General features: G+C 31.0%; 1 protein-coding gene across 5 annotated transcripts in view; it reads right to left on the bottom strand.

Annotated features, from left to right (window-relative positions):
* LOC143049661 (centrosomal protein of 57 kDa-like) overlaps positions 1 to 12,109 on the bottom strand; it is a 30,497-nt gene extending 18,388 nt beyond the window's left edge. For 2 of the 5 annotated variants that reach the window (XM_076223299.1, XM_076223295.1), the window contains exons 1-3: positions 11,957 to 12,109; positions 941 to 1,127; positions 361 to 387 (exon numbers count right to left, since the gene is read on the bottom strand). In XM_076223299.1, coding sequence (XP_076079414.1) covers positions 361 to 387; positions 941 to 1,127; positions 11,957 to 11,977 — 235 coding nt within the window. In that variant the 5' untranslated portion in view covers positions 11,978 to 12,109. Of the gene's footprint in view, positions 1 to 360; positions 388 to 940; positions 1,128 to 2,238; positions 2,376 to 11,956 lie in introns of those variants that run through there. The other 3 variants (XM_076223300.1, XM_076223298.1, XM_076223297.1) reach the window with 2 other exon arrangements.
* Between the last annotated feature and the right edge of the window lie 139 nt (positions 12,110 to 12,248).

Genomic DNA, 12,248 nt, shown 5'->3' on the forward strand with positions numbered 1-12,248 from the left:
GTAGACTGCATCTTATCAATCAACCCATGCATCATCAAGGACAAAGCAATGACAAGAAAAATTAATTGCATGCACAATACAGTGTTAGTGGTCCATACATTCATGACATTAGGATGTAAAATTAAACCCAAGAACCAATTCAAAATTCAAATCTACTAACTTTCTGCTGTTAAAAGGGCTTCGGGACAAGGCAAAGGAAAACGTAACTCAGCACAAAGAAGGAAAATATCTAGGTTTTCTCAGAAAGTTGGATACTGATACCATCTTCACTTTTTTAGGGACAAATCAAATACCGGTAACAGGAAAATATCTAGGAATTTCCTTAAAAATATTGGGGTCTAAAATTCACTCATGACTTACCTGTTCTATTGTAGTATTTCTTTCTGGCTTCAAAACAAATCCAACATTTATGACTAGTAAGGCTTTATATATATATATATATAGATTATTGAATGTCCTTCAAATGAGAAGTGAATTTCTGAGCCCTGAGATGAGATGTAGTAGAGAAACTTTTTTGAGTTTGAAAAACCATTGCTATTTTCCCTAGGCAATGTTGAGGTCAACAACATAAGTTACTTATCACTTCATACGAATCTAATCGACTTAGAATATCCTATATCACTCATGTCACATCACTAAGAACATCCAATATTACTTGAGTACCGTGATATGGAAATTTTCTTAGAAAAATCAGAAAAAAGTGATAATAATAATACATTATTCTCAATTAATTTTTTAATAAATTTAATTATTCATGTATGAACTGAGGCTTAGATGACTCTCTCATTCATAGCTTGAATTCTCATGCCTAAAATTAAACCCAAACCTCATGAACCTGTAAAACATGCAGGTGCTTTCGTTGTTCAACATTTATAGAACAAAGAGCCATACAGAAAACTTAGTATACAATATAAAACCCTGTAAACAATATTTAAATTACCTGTTCTATTGTTCTCAGGGTATGCTTTTGTTGGTTTAGTTTGTCTGTAATCATCGTTGATAAACGGCTTGTTTGGGTATTCATGGTACAGTGTGTTGTCGTGGTTCAAGGCAAAACTCTCATCCTGATTTCTATACAGAGGTCGTTTCGTAGGACTCCGCAGTGATCCCATATGAGGTGAAAATGTCTGCAGATATAAAAATTTATGATAACTATGTAGGAAAATGAAGCATAGTTTAAATTCCCCTTAAAAGTATCCTTAAACCAGCTGTTCAGTCACAAAAATTGATTTTCTGTATGCCAATGCCTTTGACATTTTTTTTAATTTGGGGGACCCAACTTTTCAGGACTAGGGACCTATTTATAATTATGACTAAAGGGAGAACAGAGATATAGGTATGTATTTTAATAAGGTAGTCCTAGGTTAAGGGAAGTAACTCTTAAATTATCAGTTAGTTGAAGTCAACCATTTTCATGAATATATGACATATATTCTAAGCTTCTGTTACATAGATTATTTCCAATCCGTTTCAGGGAAATGCTTAAAATCCATTGACAAAACTTGACTTTTACAAACCAACTACATATAAACTCCCTAAACCAATGTCTATCTCCTTAAAAAGATAGATAAATTGTAGACTCATTCTGACAAGTTTATGTTGAGTAACAGTTTAGGTTTAGAGTTGAGTAATACTTTTCAAAAGGATGTGTGATATGGTTATGATTAAAGGGGCCTGGTAAATGACAGGTTGGGGTGATAGAAAGTAAGAGGACTGCTTATAATTTTTAAGAGCTTGATGTCACATGACATTTGCTTTCAAATTGATAATATTAAATAATCAAAAATATGTGTATGCAAATGATAAGTTATACAAGTACATGCTAAACTAAAACTGTATTAAATTACAATCAAAAGGAAACATAGAAAATGGAGGCTACCACCAGAAAAGTGTGTTTCTTTTTTTATGAACATAATTATCTTACTGAAGTTTATTACACATTTTCTTACATAAAGTTGAAAGCACACATGATAATATATAGATCTATATGAAAATAAAATCACACACTACAATCCTGGTGCAAATTTCAAAATATAAAAATACTTCTAAAATCAATTGACTTGCATGCATCCAAGAATCATTTAATTAATAATAATAAATATTCATAATTTTAGCATGTAAAATGCATTAATAAGTATTAGAAATTTCAAGTAAAAAATAAACAATTTAATGTCATAATAAGAACACAGAACACACAATAATAATATAACTGTCAATAATAATATAAAATGACTGTACCTTAATCATTTTTATATTAAATCCACTAAAATAACATGTGTATATTCAATGTATGCCTCCCAATCTATTAAATGCAATTGTACTGGGTAGTATACCATAAATACTATATAATAATATAAACATGTTGACACTTGTTGATTTTACCTGTCAGGTGTACAATCCAATACTCTTACTGTTTTAAATCACTCTCTCCTTTCAAATATCAATTATGTAAATTAGTAACCAAATATAGATTGTGTACTAAGTAATTAACTGAGGAATGCTTAGGTAACATTATTAAATTTACAAATATTGTTTGAAAAATCTTTGTGATATAATTGATTTTTTATCTATAAGTAAGACAGTAATTAGTACATTTTGCAGTTACAATGTAATATATATATATATATCTTTTTTTATTTTCATTCAGTAAAATTATTCCTCAAGCTTATTATAAACAATATTTTACTTAGAAAACAAATAAATTAACATGCACATTAATACGAGCTCGAGATTGGAAAAAAACTGACAAGTCAGTTGTACAAATTACACCTTGCTTCATGCACTCCTTTGGAAAATATAATGTGAATAAGAAACAAATAACAAAATGTTCCCAAAATACAAATTGAAATTACGATGCTTTTTAGTTTTAAATTTGTAAAAAAACAATAAAATAGCCTAGAGTGGGCGCTCACATTCGCCGGGGACGCAATTTCGCTGTTTTATGATTTTGAGGCGTAAAAACTTCAAAGCATGGCTGAAATAGAAGAAATATTCCGGTAAAATATATTTTTATAACAAATATGATTATTTTTTAAACTGAGACAAAATTTCGGCACTTACTGCAAAAGACCAAAAAACGGACTACGATTTTCGGCCAATCTCCTTAATGAAAAACATGATTTCAAAGAAGGATTTCTTAGTAATTCTTTTGACTGATTGTCCTAACTTTCAGTTCTTTACACCTTTGAAATGTCTGCTATTCATCTATAATGAAATTGATTTGATGAATATTGTTTAAAGCTGCAGTTATTCAATTTTAAATAGATGTGTAAATACGGCGAATATGTGTCCCCTTTGATAAAACAGCAGGAAATTTCAAACACCCTTTAATCTAACTTTTCAGATGATTTTTTTTCTAACACACACATTTTCAAGCTAAGAATATTTTGCTTTTGAAGTTACATTGTATCTTGATATAGAAATATCACTATACTTGAAGGTAGAGTGGGGTGCTCATTTTCGCCATATCTTTCCATGTTTTCTGCAGTTTATGTTCAGGTCTTTATATTTTTGAAGTTATCTTTCCATGTTTTCTGTCTTTATATTTTTGAAGTTACTTCAAAAATATAAAGACCTGAACATAAACTGCAGAAAACATGGAAAGATATGGCGAAAATGAGCACCCCACTCTACCATCTTTATTCAATGAAAATCATACCTCTACTGGTTTATCATATTTACCCAAAGAAACATTCAAAGATCTGCCTTCTAATTTTGACCAGGACATGCTAAATTAAGTAACAACAACCCAGGTGCATAGCTAAGATATCTATTATTATGGAACATGAATACTTTGAGGATCAAATTTTATTCTTTCTACTGATTTTATTGCAATGAAAAAGTACTTAAAAAATGTAAATGAGTTTTCTTCTTTTTTTTTTCCTTTCAGTGCATACATATGGAAAAACACCATTAGATATTAATAAAAATGTAAATTTAGTAAACAGGAATTGACTTGCTGCCGAAACTGATAAAAGGTTGATAAACTGTAAAAGATAGTTAATATTTATCACTGTGAAGCATCTCACCGAGTATTGTTCACGATATTCTCCATTGTTTGAGATGTCTACACACGGAACAAAACAGCTAAGAGATCAATGTACCGTATTTCCATTTAAATGGTACAATTGACAACACAACAGCACAGTTATCTAACAAAAGCTTGGTTATGAACTTACAATACAAATTCGTATTGAATCACTTCTATGCAAATCATTGTATAACAGAAAGTACTGTTGAGCATATTAAACTGTATTGAAACTGAAATGACAAATTCATTTGCAGATAAAAGCAATTAACAGGAGCCTTTAATCTGAAAGACGAGCTTTCAAGTTATAATGATAACACTCAAGTGTAATATACTTTTAAATTGAATATGAATTTGTGAATTTTTATTATCTGAAAACTATATATATTTCAAAGTAGTTGAAAACTTACTTTGTATTGAAAAAAACTTTTAAAAAGATCAGCTTTTCTTCAAATGTATATGTTCATATCATTTCAATTTTTTTTACACAATAAACATATTCAGATCTTTTCAAGTGTCCCAGCTCAATGAGTAGTTGAAAACACAATGCAAAGACATGAATCAGCAGATCTTGAATGAGGATGGCAAACAATAATAAAGTAATAAAAACTTGTCGTTAATTTTTTTAACGGTTATTAAAAACAAAATCTCACTTCACATTTTAAGAACAGTTTACTTAAGTGACTTATACAGTGTTATATATATGTTAAAATGTAGTACTGAAAAAAAAACTAAATTCCATGTACTAATGGTTTCTTAAATACATTTTTTAAGATATATGAAAAGTCCCTTAACCATGTTAACTGCTATCAAAGGAATTCTATTCAATTAGAACCTTTTTGCTATAGATCTGAAATAAAATACACATTTTCTATCGGTTTGTATTCAAATTTTAGCCTAAATAAATGAAATTTTTTTAAATTTTAAGCATGCAAAGGATATATATATGTTTTTGAACAATGAAACCATTGAACATGTTGAAGTACAAATCCACTTTTCTTCACTCAATGTTCTCTGAAAACTCAAAATCAAGCCGAGTTTGTTGAAGAGAATAATTTTTCATTTGGCTTAATTTGTTTCATTATAATTATCCCTTTGAAGAAAAAAATCCAACTGACCTGAATATTCTCTCCTATACTACAGAACGCCATCTTGGATTAAATATGGGATAAATACTTAACAAGATATATGATAGCCTTCTAATTGTTAACTAATTGATTTAATCATTAATTTAGACCCTCAATGTAAAAAGGTTATTTAGAATTAAATATGTACACAATAGCCACATATATTGTATACAATTAAGGTTTTACCTTAACACATTTTTAACAACAAACTGAACATGCTGAAGGTACATTAATTAATAATTCACAGAAATTAAACTCGAATGTTTAAAGATGCTTTAACTAATTAAGACTTTCTGTAAAACAATTTTGAATTAAGAATTTTTTTTATCAACTCCAAAATTGTAATGGATACTAGTTTAGGATTTAACATGTACAATATGTATAAGTAAACTAGAAGATGCCAGCAAAATCAAGGTACAATTTGGCAAGTGCTGAAATAAAGAATTATTAAAGGAGTAGGTTCAATAAGACTCCTTTTTGGCCCCAAAATTAAGCAGTTTTGCAAAATTGTGAAAATGTAATCTTTTAGCTATTTTTTGGAAAGTAGAATGCTTCTGCTACATAAATATGTGCTGTTTTTGACAATACATTGTACATATATCGTGTACTAGCATCATAAAGTCATGCTAAATTACTGAAATCTTCACAATTCTAGCATTTTAGTTTAATTTTAGACGGTTTTCGTGTAAAACAAAAGTGGCCGCATTCGTGTTCATCCTTAATATTGAAATGTAAGTTGTATTTGATGATAATATATAACATATATAAAGGTTGAGGATGAACACGGATGCGGCCACTTTTATTTTTGACGAAAACCATCTGAAAAGTGACGTTTTTTGGCATATTTGTTAGATTTTTCATATTTAAGCTTCAGTCGGAGCGTTTTTAATGACCGAATCAGTTAAAATCTTTTACATAAACTAATCGAATCAATTAAAATAGACACTTAAGTGTTTAAAAAGTGTCCTAAATATCTCGTTAGATGAAACTGAAATTTGGGGCCAAAATCGGCCCTTACCGGACCTACTCCTTTATGGGAAGTACATTGTACTTCTACTCAGCATGCATGCACGAAAGCGTATAAGACGCAGATTGGTACTCATGGTCTCCAAATTTGGATATTTTCTATAAAATTGGTGTTTTCTATGGAAAAAAGATTGTTTATAAGACAAATTAAGGGAGTAGAAAACACTGCATTTATATGACAAAAATTTCCCTCTTTGTATGGTTTCAGAGGAGTTGCGGCTCAATGTAATTGGTCTCTCCCATTAGTAGTATAAATTATATCCATATATTTTCAGTGTGAAGAAATTTCAATTCAACTATAAACATTGATTTCTTAGACAGTACAAAACTCAGTTAAGGTAATTGCAAGAAGCTGCACACCTAACCATGATTACTGTATAATGTATAAATATCATTCAAATTGGACAAGTTAAATGTATAAATTGAGGAGTAAAATAGATTTATTTTCATATGAATAGGATATATATATAAAGCAGATTTTTTTTAGGTGTGAAACACTATGACCTCTGACTGTCACAATAAGTTACTTGTAATTCGTAATTTCAAACTTGAATTGAAAATTTTATGGTAAATTCAACCATGTCTGAACTAACCAAGCCTTATTGACTATATATACTTAAAAAAAAAACTGTTTATCTCTTTTCCAAATTTACTTTTGTCCTAAACTAACTTTTATTAACATACCCTGTTGAGATAGTGTCAAGTGTTTGTCAAGCATAAATTTAATCAAAATTTAATAAAAACATTATACAAAAAGACGAGATAACTCAATAAAGCCATCAATAAAATGTAAACAAATATAAATAAAAGTAAGGCAAATCTAAATAAACTTTAAAAGAATTATGGATAATCATAAACATCACTTTACAAAACATGTTTAAATATGTTTCCTCTGTATGTATGTGTGAAAGTTTAGAAATGGCCAGTTTGATGAACAAGAAAATGCAATGCTTACAGACAACACAAGTCATGCAAGTTAACAGTCAGAACTCAGACATAAATACTTCGTTTTTTATTTTCGACTTACAGAAGTAAAAAAATGCATTTATCATAAAATGTGTTTTCATTTTCAGACTTATTAAAGTCAGAAAATGACAGTCTTGTTTAATATAAAAAAAAAAAAAGATGTGGTATGATTGCCAATGAGACCACTCTCCACAAGAGACCAAAATGACACCGAAACTAACAACTATAGGTCACACTACGGCCTTCAACAATGAGCAAAGCCCATACCACATCGTCAGCTATAAAAGGCCATAACTTATTGAATTAAGGCTGTATTCTCCTGACGTTTCAGTCTCGTTGAAATCTTGTTCTGGAATTATTTCTAAAATATGTGATACAAGTGGAAAATATCAATGAATTTAGAAAATGTTATAATCAAACTTAACTCTGTGAAAAAATTGGACATTTCCAAAGAGTAGTTTTTGTGTAATCAATTTATCAAATTTTGTTACCAATCAAGTCAGTCTTTTTAGCAAAAATTTTGAGAAAATGGGTGAGGGATACAAAAAAATATTTTACCAGAAACATGTACATCCCACATCCCTTTTTTCTTTTCAAATTTCTTAGATATGTATTTTTTCAATCATTTATAACAAAAAAGTTGAAAAAATATGCAATTGGTACTGTTAAAACGGTTATACAGTGAAACCTGGGTAAACCGAACCCTGATAAAACCGAATTTCAGTTTAAACCGAACAATTTTCAAAGTCCCACAAAATTTCCCTATCAATTAACGTTAACCTAACCTGAAACAACTGAACCCTGGGCCATACTTAAAAATATTTTGGTTTGCCCAAACCCTACCCAAAGGTTGAGACAGTGGGTAGGTAGGTAGGCATTTTCTTTTTTTTTTTTTTCAAAAAAAGAAATTGAAGTATCAGATGTCTATTAGTCTTCATGCCTATTTGATTAAAAAAAACTTCTTCAAATCAGGACAATAAAAGAATTTGGGTAGGCAAGCTTTTTTCTGGGTAGGTAGCGTTTGGGCAAACAAACCAATTATTTATTATGGCCCTGTCAACACCGAATTATTTATATTTAAAAATTACCTGTCAAAATTGATCAATACCAATCAAAACACTAAAATATTATTATTTGCATGATTTAATTAAACAAACACAGGATGGCAGAGTATCCCCGAGGGTATTTGAGGTTTAATGAACTTGTGAGTTGTTATTACAAACTAATTAGCATGTTTGTGTCCATGTATAAAGTGATTTTTTTTGTAAAGAAACGCTAAACTGGTCAGGTACCCCAATCGCAGATAATGACAAGAAAGGAACTTTCCCTCAGATTAATTAAATGCATGTTACTCAAATAATTACGGCCACAAAATGGTAACTGCCATTCTGTAGCTAAACTGTTTAATTAAATAAAAGTTTTAAAGCCTTGGATTAAGAAGTCGTGCAACACAACAAGGTCAATGGATTTCGATATCCAGATTCTTTAGAGGCCCTATATATTTGATTTGAATGCTCCCGAAGACCTCTGTTAGCTATTTAGCAAGGATAAAGTCCAAGAATAAACTGGACCCCTGCTATTGTTTCACTCTTTTCATGTGCCGAAGTATCAATCAGCGGGTGACCAGTTTAGTCCAACTCATGTGTACAATGACTTCCGATTCAACTACGGAATCGTCATTTGACAGTGACTGAGAATCTGAATTGGTTAGTGAATGAACGGATGAGAAAATTATAAAAAGCAAAATAGCTCCACGTCGGACATCTTATAACGACAGACGGAGTGGCATTTGATTTATAAACAAAAATGTAGCAAAACGTCTATCTTCATCTTCTAATATTTTTACATTTACATATAAATCAACACAAAAATAAACTGATAAAAAATAATAACGTATTGTTATGCGTTTACTTTACTACATTGGTTAGAGGTATAGGGGGAGGGTTGAGATCTCACAAACATGTTTAACCCCGCCGAATTTTTGCACCTGTCCCAAGTCAGGAGCCTCTGGCCTTTGTTAGTCTTGTATTATTTTAATTTTAGTTTCTTGTGTACAATTTGGAAATTAGTATGGCATTCATTATCACTGGACTAGTATATATTTGTTTAGGGGCCAGCTGAAGGACGCCTCCGGGTGCGGGAATTTCTCGCTACATTGAAGACCTGTTGGTGACCCTCTGCTGTTGTTTTTTATTTGGTCGGGTTGTTGTCTCTTTGACACATTCCCCATTTCCATTCTCAATTTTATGTCGTCTGTTGTGTCACCTATTATCCCTTGTCAGTAAATGCCAAAATTATTTTGGTGTCGACTTCTGTTTACCTCTACAATCCGAACACCTGTGAAAACCGAACAAAACGCAAAGTCCTGTGGGTGTTCGGTTTAGACAGGTTTCACTGTATTACATTTATGCGGTGATTCCTAGCTTTGAAACAGACATGACAGAGGAACCCGAAATATTAGGGAAGTTGGGTTAGCAGAAACACATGTATTTTTTTTTGGCCTACGACAATGTTAGACATATTCTTTTTGAAATATCAACCAACGTGCTACATGTAATTTGTGCCTTTTTCATGATTGGCTCCCTGCCCTTTTGAAGGTTAAGATGATAAATTGATTTTAAATCAAATACTTTATTTCAAAATAATATTAATAATTTCTATATGACAAATATTTGACTAAGGACCAGATTGATATGAAAGTTAATTCCTCCTTGGCCTCTGGAATTGGTGGAAATAACTTTAACAATGAACTTTAAAATATTTTAAAATTAAAATCTTGCTAAAAAACAGTAGCCTTACCGGACGCAATTACGACTGGACACAATTACGAACGATTTTTAATGTTTGCCCCCTTAGGCCTAAAAAAAAAAGATATGTGTTTCCGGTAACATCATTTTGAAAAATAGGGTCGGTAGGTCGGAATTCTTTTTTTTTTTTTTTTTTTTTTTTTGACATCGTAAATGAAATCCGGAAAATTATCATGGTTTTTCCAAGTCCGGATCCGTAATTAGTTTCAAAAACCGGAAGTGTGCCATTTGCAATGTTTTTGAAGCACCTGCTGTGCAAATTTCTTGGATTTTAACCTATTTGGAATACCTTTTGACATTAATAAAATGTTTTACTGGCTTTCTATGCAAGTAGAAGCAAGAGAGAAAAAATATTATGTCATCTATCAGAAGCCTGTGTCAAAAACGGGGTCGGTTGATACAATTTTTTTTTTTTTTTTTTTGAAGATCCAATAAAAAAGTTAGGGTCGGGGCTAAAAAACAGGGTCGGTCGGGTTACCGGAAACATCGATCTTTTTTTTCTCGGCCTTATATTATATTTATGCATGATAATTAATAAATGTTTCTATTAATTAAAAACCCACTACATTACTTGTGTTTTCACGAAAAAAAAGTTCATGCGCACTTGGTTAATGTTGCAGACGACGAAAAATTAAGTTTCGTAAATGTCAAAATAATGACTCCTTCTCTTGGAAATTACATGAATAAAGCACACAAGCTAGTGCAAATTGCCTTCTTTTGTCATTATATAGATAGAAAAATATTTCCTGAATCTGTTCATATGTGTAATACCCTTTATCTTGCCCAAATAATCCAAAAATGAACGTTTTCTCAGACTCGGGTGACCCTGAGCATTGTCAGAAGAAAATGGTATTTTTATTGAAAAGTCCCGAGAACTCCGAAAGTAAAGGTTAAATATAAATTAAAATTATAGATTCACTAACTAAAAAGAGAATTCAGTGCTTCTTAGACGAAAGAACTTGCATAAAAACCAAAAATCCGAATTATTTCCTTTTCAAAGAAAAATTTTTGTCACTAATTTCGTCTTCAACTACTGCTGAAGAATTTTGAAGTAAAATACCATATTACACTTCTTATTTTCTTAGGAAATGTGTTTAAGATAAGATTAATGTATGTTTCATAAATTTAGATCGTTGTAATTGATTTTTTCTGCCAGATATATAAATATAGTGTCGTTCGTAATTGCGTCCATATTCGGCTTGCTAGACCCATAAAACCATGTCATGAAAATCTTACCAAAGTATCCCAACGTAAATAGAAAATTATGTGTGTTATGATTCAAAATGAAAAGCATTCATACATCTTTAATTCTATGGTACAAACAATTAAAGAAAAGTATTCTACAAAGAAAAAAAATAATTAAAGTTCAAAAATCGTTCGTAATTGTGTCCAGTGAGGCTAGGAGCTTCCAAGGCACCCATTGTCTCTTCCTGTGGGATGTCCGGTGTTAAGGAATTCCTGTTCCTTTTATTGCACTGCATGTAGCACATTGCGATTGGTTTAGCCCTGTGTGGTGACCCCCTAAGGATCTGTAGAGTGTGAAAAAAATCCATAGGGGATTCCGCCTCTGGCCTCACCCCCTCTGGATTTTACTAATCCTCTATGGATCCATAGGGGTCAGTAGCGAACCATATATCTTATAATATGGTCCCTTATAGTCTGTGATAAGTATGACGTCTTGGCACACAATATGTGAGTGCGGTACTTGGTATACCTTAGAATGTATATTTGAGTCGTCCTTCTTTCGCTATTGCTACCATATTGTTCTCTTTTGACTTTTATAGAACATCACTGGTGTACTGTGTTAGGCTCTTTGCTTGGTCGTTAATATTCTGACATTGCAAATGACTCCTTAATCATGAAAATTTCAAGAAATTTGACAATAAGCATGTGAAAAAATATGGGAATGGCATGAATGGAAATCAAGAACAGACCTGATATTTTCCGGATAATAATGAATGCAAGAATATTTAGAGAATGTCGGATAAATACTTGTAACTTACTGATCGGTAATTGTCTTCCATTATGAAAATTATAAATTAATCGTAAAAACAGAACGTGTTGATTCTGTAATCCTTCGACATGTGCATCGTTTCAACTGTAAACAAACTTGACAGCAACTTTGACATCCCGCCGGACATTTGAAGTTTACTGTATTCTTATTGGTCAAAAATAAAAGCTTTAATTTAAAACGGATATCAAAAATTAATCGTAATCATTATTTATCTATTATAAAATTAAATAACTAGAAATGAAATAAAGATTTCGGTTTTGAGTCAAATTATTCGTTTTTGA

The sequence above is a fragment of the Mytilus galloprovincialis genome, chromosome 10 (assembly GCF_965363235.1).
Source record: "Mytilus galloprovincialis chromosome 10, xbMytGall1.hap1.1, whole genome shotgun sequence".
Taxonomy (NCBI): Eukaryota; Metazoa; Mollusca; class Bivalvia; order Mytilida; family Mytilidae; genus Mytilus; species Mytilus galloprovincialis.